Source organism: Myotis daubentonii, chromosome 4 (genome assembly GCF_963259705.1).
Source record: "Myotis daubentonii chromosome 4, mMyoDau2.1, whole genome shotgun sequence".
In the NCBI taxonomy this organism is placed as follows: domain Eukaryota; kingdom Metazoa; phylum Chordata; class Mammalia; order Chiroptera; family Vespertilionidae; genus Myotis; species Myotis daubentonii.
The window spans coordinates 70,365,880-70,384,915 of NC_081843.1; the positions used below are offsets into that span (position 1 = coordinate 70,365,880).

Consider the following 19,036-nt stretch of genomic DNA (forward strand, 5'->3'; position numbering starts at 1 on the left):
TTAGTACATTCCAATCCAAATTAATTTCTCTCAGTGTAGACAGTCAGTTTTCCTAACACCATTTACTAAGTAATCTACCCTCTCCTCACTGACATATAATGCTGCCTCAAGTATGGATATATATTAATATATAGCCTCTTTCTGGATCTCCCTTCCAATTCCACATGGATATTTATCTGTTTATGCTAGTACTGCATTTTACATCTAAATGGTCTCGTAGTTTTAATATGTGGCAAAATTCCTTCCATTGTACCTTTCCATTATTCCTTTAGCTATTTATTAGTGAAGGTTTATTTTTCAATGTATAATTTAAAATTAAAACAATATATTTCAGAATAAATTTATCATGACAGAATAGTATATCCTCTTGATGTTGATGAAAACTGCACAGAATTTACAAAAAAATTGAGGGAACCAACTTATTATGCTGTCTTATTCATTATGCTGTCTTCTATTTTGTCTTTTAGTTAAAAATGTTCTCATAAGACCATAAGAATTATTTATTAGGCTAATTTCTAGATACTTTATCATTACTTTTGCTATTATAGATAACATCATTATCAATGCATTGTTTGCCCTGTACAGTAGTATGAAAAGAAGTATGAAATACACACAGTTTTGTTGCTAAAGTCTTAGTGCTCTTTCCACATTATTTCCAGATAATTGTGGAATCAATTAACAAGCAGCAATTCTTAAAATCTTATGCCAACATATCTCTCACTCTTTCATTCTCTCTCTTTCTCTCATCTCCTCCCTCTACTTTCCCTTCTTCCTTTCTCATTCTTGTTCTTTTAACAATTGTTTAGTATTTTATTTTCTGGACTTTTCCTTAATGAAATGACTTAGACCCCTACTGATAGACATTTTAACCTATTTGAAATTGTGTCCTATTATATATAACACTGTGGGAAACAACTTTGTATCCATATCAATTTGCTTATGTGTGGTTATACTTGTATACTACATTTCTAAAATGAAATGCTGAGCTTAGGAAAATGTGCTTTGGTCATTTTGTTTCATGTCACTAAATTGTTCTTCATGAAAGATTGTGTTATTTATACTCCCACCAGGAATGGACAAGCTTTCCTGTTTTTCTATACTTTTTCTAATATTGTATAACTTTTTTTGCTTTTTTATTATGTAAAGTGTGACTTATAGCATCTTGAAGTAGATTAAAAGGCAATGCTATTTTGCCATAAAATACTGTTGGAATAGGATAAAGGGGAATTACTTGCAGCATGTCTTGTGGTGGAGATGTTTCTAAAATCATTCTATAGCCTTCATCCAGGGCTTAATTTATTTCTCACAGAAATATAGATTTCTCACATTAAATTTGAGTATGACCATGACAGTGAAATCTTAGCCTTTTATATTGAGGTCCCAACACCTAGTCACTGTTAATAACCCTGTATTCTAGAAATCACTTTTAAAAATTATTATTTTTTGATTGTTATGCATCTATAATTTAAGCTTTAGAAAATTAATCTATGGTTCATCAGCTAAAACTCTGGCAGAGATAATTGAGCCATCCATAAGAGATATAAACAAGATAACTAAAATGAGATCAAAGATAATTGAGAAAGGAATGATCAGCAATATCGTGTGTAATTTAACTTCTAAAATGGGAGGAAAAATTATTAAAACTGTCCACTATTTATGACATATATATATATATATATATATATATATATATATATATATATATATATATATATAAAGGTTCATATTATGAAGAGTCTCATAAAAAGTAAAAAGAATGTCATACATAAGATACTGGGAGAATATTTCTCTTCCATAGCCATGTGGTAATTTACCTAACATAGTAAAAGAAGTATCTTTCAGAGGTTCTCTATTCCAAATTTCACTGTTAAAATTCTAAAGTCAATCTTTAACAAAACTAATAGGTATACATGTTAAGAGTAATAAGTAAAATTTACCTTTATGGTGGACATTTGCTTTTTTGAGCCTCCAAATAATATTTTTACATAAAATGTATTTATGTAAGTAAATTTGATATCTGAGTATTGAAGTGAGAAAAGCAAAATTGGATTTCAGAATCAACTCCCTTAGTATTATTGGTGAAAAAGGGGGACCACAGACCCAGAATTTAAATGCAAAAATATTGTTTATAAGGTCTGCATTAAAAGAGTCAGAGAGGGATATACTCACCAGTGGGAGGCTGGGGACTACCTTGACCAAGTTCTTTAACTCATCAAAATTCCATGTTTTCTTTATACATAAATAAGACTGAGGATCGCTCTGTGAGTGAGCACCAGACCGTGAGGAACCTCATGCCATTCAGAGAAGGAAGATGAGACTAGGAAACTGAAAATCAAGAAGAAGGCAGACCTTACCATGTTGGCAAATTTTCAAAAGCCTAAATGGGTGCTGCCAACATGCAGGATTCAGGATTGCCCACAAGACACTAACATATTTAAAATATATAAATCCAAGGAAATAAAATATTGTAAGCCTTTTCATAAGCCATGGTGTTTGTCTGGAGTTGATTGCTTTCTCAGTTCCAATTTTCAACTTTTTGAATATATGACATGAAGATAGGTAGGTAAATAGATACATAGATAGAGAGAGAGAGAGAGAGAGAGAGAGAGAGAGAGAGAGAGAGAGAGAGAGAGAGAGAGAGAGAGAGAGGAAGGAAGGAAGGAAGGAAGGAAGGAAGGAAGGAAGGAAGGAAGGAAGGAAGGAAGGAAGGAAGGAAGGAAGGAAGGAAGGAAGAAAAAGAAAAGAAAGGAGGGAGGGAGAGAAGAAAGAAAATTGATTACAGAGGGGCAGTTTCTTCACATATACATTCTATCATTTCAAATATTAACTCTCAGAGTCTTCTTAGAAAATGAGAAATCCTAATCACATGAATCTGAAGATTGTCCGGTTTTCTCTGGAAAATGGTCTCTGAATTATTAATATAGTAAAAGACAGAAACTTTACAACAATTTTTCTAGAACATAGATTTTGCATGCAGCATTAAAGGCATTTTAAAATGAATGACACAATTTTTAATAATTTCCAGATACGAAGAAAATATTTGTTTTATGATTTAATTAGCATACAATAAGTGCCAAAATGAGCTCCCCTATTTAAATATCAGAAGAATATTAGAGTCTGTAACCCGGGCATGTGCCCTGACCGGGAATTGAACCGTGACCTCCTGGTTCATAGGTTGATACTCAACCACTGAGCCACACCAGCCAGGCTCTCTCTGAGAAGAATATTAGAATTGTTATTACAGGGCTGTTACTCCTGCAGCAAACTATTGTTGGGCGATTTATAATGGGGAGAAAATATGAAGAGAAAATACCAGTTAGAAAGTCTCCCTATAATGAAATGAAGAGAAAGCAAGTATTTGATGAAAAGCCCTCTATAACTTATAGTGGAGACAACTATATAAAAATCTAGAAACTGAAGATACTTCTGTTTGTTTTTGGCTTTTGTCAATTTTGTTGCCTTTAGCTTTCTTTTTTTTTTTTTTTTTAAATATATTTTATTGATTTTTTACAGAGAGGAAGGGACAGAGATAGAGAGTCAGAAACATCGATGAGAGAGAAACATCGATCAGCTGCCTCCTGCACATCTCCTACTGGGGATGTGCCCGCAACGCAGGTACATGCCCTTGACCGGAATCGAACCTGGGACCCTTCAGTCCGCAAGCCGACGCTCTATCCACTGAGCCAAACCGGTTTCGGCGCCTTTAGCTTTCTTATTCTAGTACTCAAAAGATCTCAGGGAGATTTTCATGTTTTATTTTAAGTAGAAATTTGTTGATGCCTAAAGCATTTGAGACACATTTACAATTGTGTTGACCTTAGAGTTTCATTGTAATGTCACTGAGGTTATTTTGACAAGGTAATATTCCGTTTTCAGTTTACTAAGTCGCATCTTCATATCATAACCAACCAATGTTTTCTATACATAATATTTTGGGGGCACATTGCCTTTTTCAAAGTTTGTTCACAAATATTGCTTTGCTTGAAAAAAGGTTTTCGAGAAAGATTTTGAACCTAAACTTAATATTCATCTTTTAAAATTACAAGAAATTACTATATTTTTGTATTATTTTAAATATATACTAATAAAAATGTTTTATTTCCAAAGTGGATAGTGTCAATATTGTTATCCTGAAAGCAATGAGATAACCATTGATTTTCCTGTTTCCTCAGATAAATTTACAAAGAAAAATGAGAGTTACTGGTGTAATTACCCAAGGAGCCAAGAGGATTGGAAGCCCAGAATATATAAAATCCTACAAAATTGCCTATAGTAATGATGGAAAGACTTGGACAATGTACAAAGTGAAAGGCACCAATGAAGATGTGGTAAGAATGACTTAACATAGTTAATTTAAAAGTCAAATTCCATTAATAATCATTGCTTACCAAATGAATAATGGGTCTTCAGCAGAAGCTTTATGTTGTTGCAAATAAATTTATGGTATTTTAATAAATATTAGACTAGTGGGGTGAAAAGGAAAAGGAGTTCCAAGTTATAAATGTACACTGGCTACCATTTAAGACTTTCTCTGATTTTAATTGTTGATCTTATAATCACTTTATCAGAAGGTTAACAATATTGGCATGACAATTGTTTTATTTTAATAATAGTTTCACTGTATTGCTTTGACATATTAGCACTCTCCATAATCAAATAACTATAGATCAAAATTGTTATCTGTAAAGAAAAATATTATTTGAAAACTAAAGCACGAATATAGAAAAGATGTATATATTTATATATTTCATATTGGGAGAACATTTTTATTTAGCAGGACAAAATATTTTAGTAATGCATTTTTATTTATTGAGAGAGAGGAAGAGAGAGAGAAAAAGGAAAAACATCAATTTGTTGTTCCACTTATTTATGCATTCATTGGTTGATTCTTGTATGTACCCTGGCCGGATATTAAACCCGCAACTTTGGCATAATGGGATGACACTAGCCAATTAAGCTACCTGGCCAGGGCTATAGAATAAAACATTTTAGAGAAAATACATATTCAGTTTCTCCTTTGCCTTCCTTATGATATTCCCAATTTTAATGAACTTATATTAATTTTTTAAATTTCACTGCAGCTCATTCCATTTAAAGACAAGTCATTAGACTAGACTTAACAAATTATAAAAGAATTTTTAAATTACCTTCTCAAATAAATTTAAATAAATTTATCTGTTTACCAGGTCATGTAAAATAACAATAAGATTAAAAGAATTTTGAAATAACATGTTTAGTCCTTAATTTTAGAAGGAAATGTAATATATATATATATATATATATATATATATATATATATATATATATAAAGAATTATGAGTTTCTTATCCAATGATCTGGGACTGACCAATAAGATGTAATCTTAGGAATCAGACCCTAAAGCATCATAAGTCTGATCATACCATTAGAGAGACTGAGTGAACAGGAAGCACAGGAAAGACTAGTTTATAAACAACAACAAAATATCATTACTAAGTAGTAAAATGAACAGACTAGATTAAGTTGAAAGGCTTAAAGTGCCCATTTTTCAAAAAAAGAAAGAAGCATTCCCCTGGCTTTGAAGGACTGACCTTAAAATTGACAATACCCTCATAATAGAGTATAGATTATACCGTAGGCTACATTGGTTCATAACATTACTTAGTATTTTAGTTCTAGGTTTTATATTTGCAGCCGATGGAAAGGTGCTTCCTAAATGCTTCAGACCCCCAAATTATTTAATCTAATTTTGAAAAGATTATGTTGGGTAGGATATAAGATCAATACATAAAAAAAGGTAAAGGAGCTGTTACAATTAATAATTACAACTCTATATCATCTCTTTACACAGGTGTTTCGTGGAAATGTTGATAACAACACACCCTATGCTAACTCTTTCACACCCCCCATAAAAGCTCAGTATGTAAGACTTTATCCCCAAGTTTGTCGAAGACACTGTACTTTGAGAATGGAACTTCTTGGATGTGAACTATCAGGTGAGTCCCATATTGTCTATTTTACTATTTTCTTTAAAGAAAAAAAAATTGGTGTGTAGTCTACTACTAACCTGTAATTTTTCAACACCCATAGATATTCATTCCTGCTATAACCTGTCTAGGGCATGGTTCAGTGATAAACTCGTGTGTGTGTGTGTGTGTGTGTGTGTGTGTGTGTGTGTGTGTGTGAGATAAACAATCTAAAACATGCTACAGAAGACAACTAACATAGAAGGAGCACTGTATTTCTTTGAGTAGTCAATGAAAATACAACAAATTCTCACTGGAAACTTTTGTTTCTTTAAATGTCTTACTGTTTTTAGTATTAACTATGATTTATGTTTTGTGACAAATGTTCAGTAAAAACTGAAATCTGCCTGACTTTGTAAATTGCAGTTACATTTAGGCTATATGGAATAGAAAAGTAAGCTTTATCTCTGTCCATCTACTGTAAGAACTTGGCTTTTGGGATTTTTTTAATGAAATATGTACATTTTATCATTTCTCCCAAGGAGACAATACTTCAATACCAAGATTGCTACTATAAATTCACTCTTGGATCATTCTTATCTACCACCCTGCCTATTGTATAAACAGTGGTTATCTAACTCAAAGATAATCCATCAAAGGACTCAGGTTAAATAATCCTTATCTTCCAGGGGCATCAGTATTAAATATAAAGATGAAGACTTGATATGTAGCTCTCTCAGTGATCCCATATCAATATAGCTAGATTCTGAACTAAACAGACAATTTTGTCTAGGCATTTCACTGTGTTTCTTTTTGGTGGTGGTTCTTATTCTAGCATCAACATTTACATGAAATGTAATTGTTTTGTTCAAACAACTGTGTTTTGAAAAATAAAAAATTAATGTGTACCTCACTTTTTAGAATAACCTTCAAAGAAGAAAGACTTTTATCAAATGTACAATGATACTATTTAGTTAAAAATGGGAGGACACATGCCCTGGCCAGGTGGCTCATGTGGCTGAAGCATCGTCCTGTACACCAAAGCTTGCAGGTTCAATTCCCAGTCAGGGCACTTACCGAGGTTGCAGTCAACTGACCTATGTTTCTCTCCCACATTGATGTTTCTATCGTGTTCTCTCTCTCTCTCTCTCTCTCTCTCTCTCTCGCTCTCTTTCTCTCCCTCTCTCATTTTCTCCCCCCTTCCTCTTCTCTCTAAAATCAATAACTATATCCTTGGGTGAAAGTTAAAAAAAAAATAGGAGGACACATCCGTAGAACAGAATAACTGGGAACTATTTATGTATTTCAAGAGGTTGTGTATTGGTTATAATATATACTTTATATTTATTTCCTTTCTTAGGTATATTTGTGATGTTGAGAAAAGGAATGATTTTTAAGCAAATAAAAGTTACTATTAAAAAACAACCAAACTTTTACCCCACCAGTATGTCTCAGTGGTTGAGCATTGACCCATGAATCAGGAGGTCACTGGTTCGATTCCTGGTCAGGACATCTGTCTGGGTTGTGGACCCAGTAGGAGGCATGCAAGAGGCATCCAATAGATGGATGTTTCTCTCCCGTCTATGTTCCTATCTCTATCCCTCTCACTTCCTCTCTCTCTAAAATAAATAAAAACATATTTTCAAAACAACAACATACTTTAAATGAACCCATTATATTTAAAGGAATCAGAGACATTTAGCTAGATGACTGAATTTGTTTTAAGAATCATATTTCATATTATATATGGGTGTCTTTTATGAAGCAGCCAACATATGGTTTTAGTACTATTAATTACCCTAACAGGGATGTTTTCCTTATTTTCTTAATTCAAACCAGCTTACTGACTCCCAGTAAATCTGAGCAGAATTGTTGTACAGTGTTTTTATTGCATGTCACTATATCACCACAGGCCGGTGTCAACCCTATCTCATCCATCATAAAGCAATCAAGAAGAAGCCACAGATGATGAGGTTTGCTACAAGCCCCCGTGGTTTTTCGTTGCTTTACATCACCTTCCCAGACTTTTCAGCCATTTGATTTGTGAGGGTCAGTCTCTCATACATGGCACAGTTATACCCCTAAGGGGTAAATATATTTTACTTTCAAGTTTGACTTGAGGTTACACCTGACACTTCACAGATTTTTATGTTCTCAGAAAGAAGCCATACCCATCTCCCACACCCACACATTGATTTTGAACTTGCATGCAGAGAATAATATCACTTGATGGATACTTTTAAAAGCTGTAAAATAATCAATTTCATTGTTAATATTTCATTTTGTACAGGTGCTTTCCATGATGGTAAAATCATTTATACTTATCAAATCATATGGATGAGAAGGAAAATTTGTGAGGCAAATTGGAAGAGGTTAGCTGTTACATTTGGAAATAAACAGTAATATAATGTATGGAATTATTTCCCACAATCCAGTGCAACACTATAAAGCCCAAGGCTGCCTTATTGTGTTCAATAAACTGTTATAAGATCTCTCAGCCTTCCTAGAAGATCAGCAGCTAATCTTTTACCAGATACTTAAAAAGAAAACCCCTAAATTCTCTGAGAGAGATATGATTGAAGATGTTTAGATTGAAATGGATCATGACCATAATTAAAGGAGGAATAGTCATTCATTCATTCATTCTTTGAACATATTATTCAGAACTTCCTCTGGGCTAAGTACTAGACAGTGGATGGGTATGAAATGAATTCAATGACAGAGCGGAAATGGTGAAAGTAAAGGTATCCCTTTTCTAGGCAATATTTGAAATACTGTGTTTGTCACAAAAGGAAGAAACCAACAACCCTTCCTTTTTCCCTTGTATCTCTTCTGCAAGTCCATCGGTTTTACAAAAGCTCCAGTAACAGTGCCGGGTGGGGATGAGGACTTGATGAGAACAATAGAAGAACAAGTCAGAAATCTGTAATTTAGATAAAGCATGTTACCATAGAACTGCCTGAAGATAAATGACATGTCATTAAGACTTTAGAACTTTCTACAATCCTTGAGATTTGGTCATAAAACTTTTCTCCTCCAGAATTTATATTTAGAAGTTCTAGTTATTTTTATCATGGGACTTAAGAGTATATGTCTCTGATCCCTAAAACCCAACAAAACTTGTACTAAGACATAATTGGCTAACCCTCCATCACCGTTTTGGCAATGTTTGCATAGGATAGGCATTTCCTAGAAGGTGGAGTTGAAGGAAGACATGGAGAAGCCTCAAAAAAGGAAGAAGTATCTACATGGACTAAGACAGAAAGCAATTCATTGTAGTTAAGAACTATTTATCATTGAAGAATTCTAAGCCACTTCTCTTAGAGCCTTGACTTCAAATGGCTTAGTTTTAGAAACTCCAGCCAGTCATAAGCTATTTAGTACCCCCTGATATGCTGATTTGAGGTCTTAACATTGTTATCTGTTGAAATGAGCTTTATGGAAATAATAAAAAGAGCTAACATTTACTTAATGTTAGCTATATGCTGGCACTGTTTCTAAATACTTTAAATTTATTAGCTAATTTCTTAAAACACTTCTTTAAGGTAGTTTCTTATCATTATCTTAGAGATGAGAAAACTGAGGCACAATGTAGTTAAATAATGGGTATAAGTACACAGATTGTGAGGGACCAATAGAGTATGAGGAAATGGCATTGATTGGAGGAGTCTCCCTTTTATCTTGGATTTCTTTTAACAGCTTCATAGATCTAGGTCATATAGATAGATATAGATAGATATAGATAGATATAGATACAGACACAGATAGAGATAGAGATAGAGATAGAGATAGAGATAGAGATAGAGATAGAGATAGAGATAGAGATAGAGATATATAGATATATCAGAGAAGAAGGAAGACGGAGAGAGAAATAGATACATCAATGATGAGAGAGAATCATTAATTGGCTGCCTCCTGCACACCCCCCTCTGAAAATCGAACCCCAAACCCTGCCATGTGCCCCAACCTGGAATCGAACTGTGACCTCCTGGTTCATAGGTTGACACTCAACCATTGAGCAACACAGGCCAGTCTGATTTTGGATTTCTTGATAATAAAACTTACTTTGTGGAAGCCTCAACAACTGTATAATATGTTAACAGAATCATGCTTCCTATGGATGGCTTTATGGATGGAATTTTGTCACAATTGTAATTCAAGATTGGAAGTTCATGTGCATACACACACACATATGCACATACACACACACATATTTCAAGGACAGACAAACCCACAATTTGCACCATGTCAAACCTGAAACCATGTGTGGCAAATTTGAGAATCTTCCAAATTTACCCAATTCCAGAAGCTATTGAGTATGATCAAAATATAAGGATGTATAAAAGACTCATCCCATAATGGCTTTTGCTAGAATTACTTTCTTCTGTTATGTATTTGTTTAAATCCTATACTTGTACAATGCCCGGCACATGGTATACTTTGAATAAATATTAGCTTCTCACCTTCCAGAAGAAGCCATGTTGGTGCTATAAGAATACGTGATAAAGATTAGCAAACATTTCTTGGAAAAGAAAATGCTGTCCAGTTCAAAATACACCATTGGAGCAGTTTGTGAAAATGACTTCGTACTGAGGGAATTTTCATTTGCAGTATTATGGAAGCAAATAAAAGAAAACCAAATATACTCTGTGAGAAAATGTTCCATTTTTAAAGGCGCAATGAAAACTGTTGAAAGCTCGGGCACAGTCATGAGGCTATCATTAATGAGACAGGGGAGCATTGTTTTCATTTTGCAGAATCATCTATCGCAGAAAAGTAATTTGAATTCTGTCTTGTTTTCAATTTTTCCAAAATATATTCAGACAAAATAACCTGAATTGGCTATTTTGTTTTTCGATTTTGTTCCAGATTTATTTCTGATTATAACCTTTTTTGAATTTAGATGCTCTCTCTTTGGGGGAATGAATAGCATTAGGCTTAATCTGCTCTTGCCTCTCTAAAATGAAGACATAAAACTTGCAGGGTGATAAATTCTTTTTCTCATGGAGCCCTTCTCATCTCTTTCAGGCTGTTCTGAGCCTCTGGGGATGAAATCGGGGCATATACAGGACTATCAGATCACTGCCTCCAGCATCTTCAGGACTCTCAATATGGACATGTTCACTTGGGAGCCAAGGAAAGCTCGGCTGGACAAGCAGGGCAAAGTGAATGCCTGGACCTCCGGCCACAATGACCAGTCACAGTGGTTACAGGTAACAGTTTTCAAAAACTTTTGCCACCCACTGCACCTCTTCTTTTACAAGATTTCCTGTTGGTTAGATGATTGTTGGAGTGATTACCTTCATACTAATTTAAATGTGCCTCTCTCTTTGTCTTAATTATATTGGTAAAAAAAAAAAAATTCCTATGAAGCTATGTCTGTGTGCTATTTTTCTTCCAATGTTGATGTACAGATGCTACTGTCAGATGGATGCAGCAGGCTATACCAGATCACACGATTATAGATCAATTGGATTGATTACGAGAGCATTTGCATTTTAACTCTCATCTATCCTCACGCTAGGAGTCAATATTGGTTTGAAAGTGTCACAGCAGGAATCTAAACCACCTTGACATCAAGCCACTGACCCGTGGATTGTTCCCATAGAATCATGAATCATGACTTATTAGCTCTATCCCTGTGGTTGCTTAGCAATGGAGCAATTTGATTACATCTCATGATGAGAGCTAGGTTATAGAAGGAAAGCAGAGACGGTCTTTTCTTCACTTGGCCTTGTTTTCCCTTATTCTCACAGTTAGAAACATGCCCTTTTTTCTTTCAGGTTCTCCAACCCCACACACTCACATTAACAAGTTAATAAGTATTGGTTATTTCAACTACTCTCAAATTACTCCACTTCTCACCATCCCACTGCCACTCTCATGCTCTAGGCTACCACCCTCTTTCACCCTGGGTTTTTGCAGCTTTCCAATTTCTGTTCCTACTCTTTAAAAAGCTGTTTCCCAAATTATAATAACTATGATTTTTCCCAAAATACAAAGGTGATTTTCATACTCTCTTTTGAAAACTTTTTAATTTCTATTACCTCAGGATAAAGTCGGGTTCTTTAATATAATCTAAAAGTTCATGATTTGGCCCTATTCCCTATTACCTTTTTAGTTTTTCTAAATTTGCTTCAGTTTTTCAGACCAAACACTATCACTGTCTTTCCATTCCTTTATAAATGTCCTCTTCCTTGAGGAAAAAAATGGGGAAATAACACCTCTGCCCAGAGAACCCCCAGCCTTTTATTGGTATAATCCTTCAGCTACCATGTGGGTATACATTCCTCTGGTGCATCCAAAGCAAGCCAACTCCATCCCACACCAGATTTGGCTTAAGTTCTCTCCTGTACACTACTGGGTCATCTATAATCATCTCAGAGCATTATCACACTATTATTGAAATTGTGTTTTCATGCTTCATTGTTTGCTCTAGAAGGGATGGGACCACATCTGTCTTTTTCACTTTATCAACTTGTTGTTCAGTCCCTAACTAAATACCTGTCATAATACTTGACACATGGTAGGCATTCAATAAATATTTGTTGAATGCATGAATGGATAAATGAATAGTTCAAAATACAATTGAATTTATTGATTTGGGCATATGCATCATAGAATTGTGATCCACAATTTAAGAGGCCAACTGCTAATATCCTCAAATTTCAAAAATAATATTTAAAAAGAAACTAAAAGCTCATACTAAAGATCTGACCTTTATAATACAGGAACTAAATTATTATAGTACATAACCTTTATGAATTTTTAAGTTCTTAACTTGAGGAATCCATGGAAACATTTTTTTCCCCGATTTGTTAGAATTGAATGGTAAAGTTAAACTGGCTCTTTGTTGCTGTATAATATTTTTTAAATTGGAAATATTCCAGTCATGCCTCAGTTTATTTATGTATTTTATATTTTATTGATTTTTTACAGAGAGGAAGGGAGAGAGATAGAGAGTTAGAAACATCGATGAGAGAGAAACATCAATCAGCTGCCTCCTGCACATCTCCTACTGGGGATGTGCCCGCAACCGAGGTACATGCCCTTGACTGGAATCGAACCTGGGACCTTTCAGTCCGCAGGCCGACGCTCTATCCACTGAGCCAAACTGGTTTCGGCTCAGTTTAAATATCTTTTTTGAGTCATAATGCCATGTGGAATATTCCAAAATATTTTACACTATAACTAACTCAGGCTGGTAGGCTCTAGAAATATCCATATGAAGGAGTTGTCAATGGCACATTTCTTTAGAAAGATAAAACTAAACAAATATTTTTACATGAATCAGGGTGTACTCTTCAATGCAAACCTCCATCTGTCACATTTTTTTAGGATGGCTTTTCCACTGTCTTCTTAAAGTCACTTGCATGCTGACATTGATTTATTCTGTGGGTGACAAATTTTTCTGTCAACTCAAGGCCCAGTTCCAATTTTTGCTGTGTCAAAACATATTCAGAATCTTGAAGGCAGGGTAAATTGACATCTTTACTTATACTTATTTTTTTTCTTTTTTCACATCAAAAAAATGCTCAAGAATTATTACTATTTTTAGTATTTTCTCATCAGAAGAATAAAATCTGTTCAACTATATATTGCCATGGCTGTTAGTGTCTTTGTTGAAAATAAGATTCACATTTTTATAGATATTGGACAGGATGAGTTTGTTTTTAAATTGTTTATATAGAGTCAATTTTTTATCCTTATTTGAGGCTTCTGAATTTATGAAGTTTAGTTCTGTTTTTAACCTAAGCTGCATCAATTCTGGGTAATAGCTCTTCTGAAGAGAAACCATGTCTCTCATTTAAATTTCCCTCCTTCACTATCAATCTTCTGCTTATTGATTGTTTAAGAACTTTCCTTTATATACTAACTATATATAACCCTCTAATGATGAGTTTTATTTCAGTTTATAGGTGTTCCCAAAATTTATTCAATAGATAATGTGGAAATACAATTGTTCTAAAGAAAACCCCAAAATATTTTTAAGGAATTCTTATGTATTCAAATATCACTTTAACATTTTATTCTTCTTATTACTCTGTTGTTGTTTCCAGTGCTTCTATAAGGGCAAACTATCAGATGCTTCTTAAGCAATGTTCTTGTATCACTTTTCATAAGTGATCTTACCTACCTGATTAGTAGCTTCCATGAGCTATTGTTTATCATGAAATCATTATGCTATTTCTGTATAAACATGGCAAAAATGTGTTAAGTCCACAGGCAACAGTAAATAAGAGGCATTTTTTTCACACCTCTGAAAAACTGTTTAATCGCTTTGATGTGTTTGCTGTTCTCCAATATTTTGAGCAAGGAGCCCTACTAATGTGTTTTTCAAAAACACAGAGGATGTTTTGGTATGTGTGTGTGATTTTTGTTTGTTTTTTGCTAAATTACAGTTTCAGCCTTAAAAAACAGCAACAACTTACAGCTAAGTTGAAAGATCATAAGCCAATTATTCCTGACTCATAGCTGAACATTTCTAACATATGGCTGGACTAAATTTTAATCCCTGTTATAAAATAAAGTAACATTAAAGTAACAAAAAACTGACATTTTGTTGGATTTTAAGTTTAATTAAATAAGACAAATGAAGAAGCACATAGAAGGTACCCAGCAACAGGTACCTCCCACCTTTCTCTTTCCTATGGCTTGTGAAACCTTAGGAGAATATGACCTGACACCACCAATTTTAATCAAGAATGAAGATCTGCATACATATTCTTTGCTTCTTTCAAAAGGGAATTTTTAATAAAACTATGAAAGATAAAGTAATATATTGGTAGATCAGTCGCAGACTGTGAGAAGTGTTGATAAATTATATAAATTTGCATTGGCAAACAAAAATTTTTAATTTTTTATATAGGTGAAATTATATTTTTCAAATTCTTTACCTGGGAATAGTAGTAATATTATTAATAACTTAAAATGAGCTTTATATGTTACTTGCTAATGTTCTCTACTGAAACAATATTCTTATTAGAAAGTTTATGTGTTTTATGTCCATGTTCAGTTGCTTTCAATACACTGAAGTAAATTCCCTTAGTATTTATACTCATATTATACAAACTGATTAAAATGCAGCATAAAATTGTGGTGTTTAACAGCATTATATCAGGGGTAGTATACTGATGATAATCTTACTAATTGTGAAGAAATATTTTGGTATAGTAGATGCAAGTAAACAATGAACAATCTGCAAGAATTAACTTGGATTGACTAACCAACTTTAAAAAAAAAATCTTATGATTAAAGACTGTAAATTATCTTACATTGAATATGCTCTGTGTATATTCATTGCATTATAGTGGTAATTCATCCTCTATAATTGAATCTATTGAAAGTTTTTTTCAGATTTCACAAAAGGGAAGCACAATACAAGTGAAAATGTCACAATGTCACCTAGTAAATGACCTTTTGGTCTATTTCATGAAACAATTGCTAATTTAAGTTAGTCTGTATAGTATGTCATCCAAATTAGTCAAATTAATTGAGTTGTTAAAGTGCACATTTTAGTGTTGACCTTTTTCAGAATTGCAGCTAACCCTTCACAACTTCATTTCAATACTAATTTTGTGGAAATGTGCAAAAAGCAATTGAATTTGAGTTTTCTAATTAAATAAGCCGTATTTAGTTCATTTTAGATTTTTAACAGGGCATATTTTAGCCATAAAATTCATAACTTCTTTAAAAACATTAACTTATCTTGTCTTCTGCACAATTTATTTACACTAGAATTAAAGGAAAAAAATTTTCAAGGATCAAGGGTCCCTCAATATGAAGGAATAGTCTGATTTCCAGGTCACTCTTCCAAAATTTCAAATACAGTAAACAGCAAGCCTACATGAAGGGTTCAGTTATAAAGCCGATCTGAAAGAGAGAAGTAATGTCTTTATTTTGTCGGATTATGAACAGTTTCCGTCCTTCATAATGCTAATATATGTTGAAGTATATGAAGTAAATCAAAGGATGTCCATACCTTGCTTGTGTTGTAAATCATCTTTAAATTTTTATAATTTTATGGTATCAAAGGGAATCTCTACTATCCAAATACAAAAACACTAATGGGCAAAGCAAAATTGAGTAGGATATGTATACAGAGAGTACTTGGAGAGCAAACCATCAGTATACTCTGCAGCCAGGATCAATGTACTACGCTGAGTGCAGGACAAAGTCCAACAATCTGGTTTTGAGGGCTGACGACTTACATTAATATTCTGGGACTCAGTTTTTTCTCTTTTTCCTCTAAAATGTGGATATTATAAAGATGATAACCTCCCAGGCAACCTTCCTCTTTTAAACTCTCATACCACTAGGATTCTAATATCTAAAGGATGATTGACCCAATTCAATGTAATAAAAAAATTATCAGGATCTCCAGCTAATTTCTGGTAAAGTTAACAAAAACAAAAATAAGGCATCATATAACTTAATGAGTGTTACAGATATAGCCATCTAACCTCAAAATTAATCTTCTAAAAAGTTAACTTTTATATCATTCGTAGTTTATTTACTCCCCCAAATATTGCTCTTCCCTTTTCACTCATTTTGAGTCATTTTTTGGTTAGCGCTCTCTATAAATAGCTTTTTAAAAACCCATTCCCTTAGAAAAAAGCATCTATAATAATAAAAGCACAATTTGCTAATTGGAACAGATGTCCTTCGGGATGACTTTCCGGACAAAGCTGGGGCTGCGAGGGAAGCCTGGGTCCCGGGTGCCTGCTGGTGGCCGGAGTGAAGCTGGTACTGGCAGCCAGGGGAAGGAAGGCCTACTCTTGCATGAATTTCGTGCATCAGATCTCTAGTAATATATGTTAACCCATTATGAAGTACTAATACTCTAGAATTTACATATAGCACATCGTGGAAAATACACAAAGCAGTAGCTTCTGGTATAGATTAAATTAAGCATGTGGCGCAGCTTTGGAAAGGCTAGCTTCAAGGGTACATAAAAATTAGATGGAGGCTTTGTGGTTTAAAGGTTATGTAAGTGACTTTATAATTTTTAAAACAAATATTTTTGAGGCACCTGTTGTAACAAAATGCAAGGAACTGAAAGATATATTTGGCACTATCTGTCTGCATATATGATTACTGATGCCCTAATTGTCATGGATTCAATATTCCAAAAGAAATATGGGAAGATGGATGCTTCTTCTTAGAAGCAGTATCTGAAACCATTGAAAAACTGAACAGCAGGACTTACAAGAATAGTATGTGCACAGCAGATCCATTCATGTTTTTTTATGATAATGAGAATTAAGTGACTTCTGATTCCCTTATTTGCAAATAAATTTTAATTTATGACGTATTAGTTATCTTTGTATTAATGAAATACAGTTATAAGAATGACAACCATTCTCCTCTAAAAATATGAGCTGAAAATATGCCAATGGGTAAAATTCAGAGCTAAGGAATACAGTTTCAAATAAGAGCATTTGTAAAGGCTTTTAGATAAAATGGGAATCAACTTTCACCGGTGACCTCATTTTGTCTTGAAAGCAGCCCTCTCAGTGACTAAATTATGTCCGTTTCATGAGGCTGCAAAGAGTCTGACGCATTTATAAAGATTTCACAGCCAATCAGCAGTAGAAGGGGAAACACACCAGGAAGCGCATATGACGATCTTTACTGCACTATTTCGTAGACTATTTGTGAGTGAGGTGACTCCCTTTTTATAGATGTTCATTGGACTAGGAAGCCCTTCTAGTGCTGCCCAGCATAGAACTGGCCATGCCTGTCATGGAGGAGAGCTTCTGGTACAGCTGTGGCTCCTGCCTGCCCTCTAGGTTTGTGGTTCCCACTATAAACATTGTATAACCCTTTCATTGTTACTGAACACAAGTTAAATATTTGGACAATGCAATTTCTAAAAAAAAGAAAAAAAGTTGATAGGATGGAAATTCTAATTTTTTTCTTCCTACAACTGGATGGCTTGTTCCTTGGGCACATATCACATTTTAAAGAACACTGCAGTCTTTTTATTTATTTATTTTATTTTTTAAAATGTGTTTTTGTTTATTTCAGAGAGAGGAGGGGAGAGGGAGAGAGAGAGAGAGAGATAGAAACATCAATAATGAGAGTGAATCATTGATCGTCTGCCTGCTGCATGTCCCCTACTGGGGATTGAACCCACAACCTGGGAATGTGCCCCGAGCAGGAATCAAACTGTGACCTCCTGAATCATGGGTCAACATTCAACCATTGAACCACACTGGCCAGGCTCCCCAATAATCTTGATCAATTAAGCTCACCTAGTCCAAGATCTTTGGTGTATCCTAGAGACTGTGTCATTTTTTCTTTAAAGCCAGTAATGATATGATGGGTAGATCATCCGGGTTTTATTTAATCATTAAGATATCTCTTATTTGCTAGCTAATGTCAACATAAAATAAATGTTCTTATCGCAAATATTGCATTTATTTTCTCTTACACTTTTAAAATAGCATTTATGTGGGAAAAGATGGCTCGTGAAGTGAATTTCAAATCTCTAGTGTCTTAATTTTATGCTGCTATTATAGTGCACTGCCATAGTATGTCTCCTGGAAAGTGTAGGTCCACTTAACCATGCCCATTTCTGTATTAACATTTGGTTAGAATCTTCTCTGAGATCCTTTAAGATGTGCCTAAGGACATATCTGCCTACAGCTTCCAATTAATTACTTTCTGGAATTAGTGTGTATTTTAGAGAAAAATAGATATAAATTTCCTTTGGTAGGGTGGACTGTGGCCTCAGTATCAAAACCAAACAGGGTTTTCACTTAACTCATGGTGCAGGCTCCTTGCCCAGGCCTGTCAAGATAGCTGATGCTGCTCCCTCCCTGTGACCTACTTCACTCTCCCTGAGTTTCTGAGTGTCCTCTTGTGCCCTCTTCTCTGTCCTGGGTCCTTGCTGTTTGATTTATTCACCCTTTGACCTTGCATTCCAGCCTCAGCCTGCCCTCTGAAAGTTAAGTACCTGTTTATCATCAGCTCACCAGATGACTACCTGCTTCTCAGTACACCTATGTCTAGCTTGTTACTGTAGCTGAACTAAACCTCAGCTCTCTTGGTTCCTGGTCCCGACACTCACAGTTTCTACTTTTTCA

General features: G+C 34.3%; 1 protein-coding gene across 2 annotated transcripts in view; it reads left to right on the forward strand.

Annotated features, from left to right (window-relative positions):
• The window catches only part of EDIL3 (EGF like repeats and discoidin domains 3), a 395,460-nt gene that overhangs the window by 291,934 nt on the left and 84,490 nt on the right, over window positions 1-19,036 (forward strand). For both annotated transcript variants that reach the window (XM_059694158.1, XM_059694159.1), the window contains 3 exons: window positions 4,173-4,328; window positions 5,831-5,975; window positions 10,974-11,158. In XM_059694158.1, the coding sequence (XP_059550141.1) occupies window positions 4,173-4,328; window positions 5,831-5,975; window positions 10,974-11,158 (486 nt within the window). The remainder of the gene's footprint in view (window positions 1-4,172; window positions 4,329-5,830; window positions 5,976-10,973; window positions 11,159-19,036) is intronic.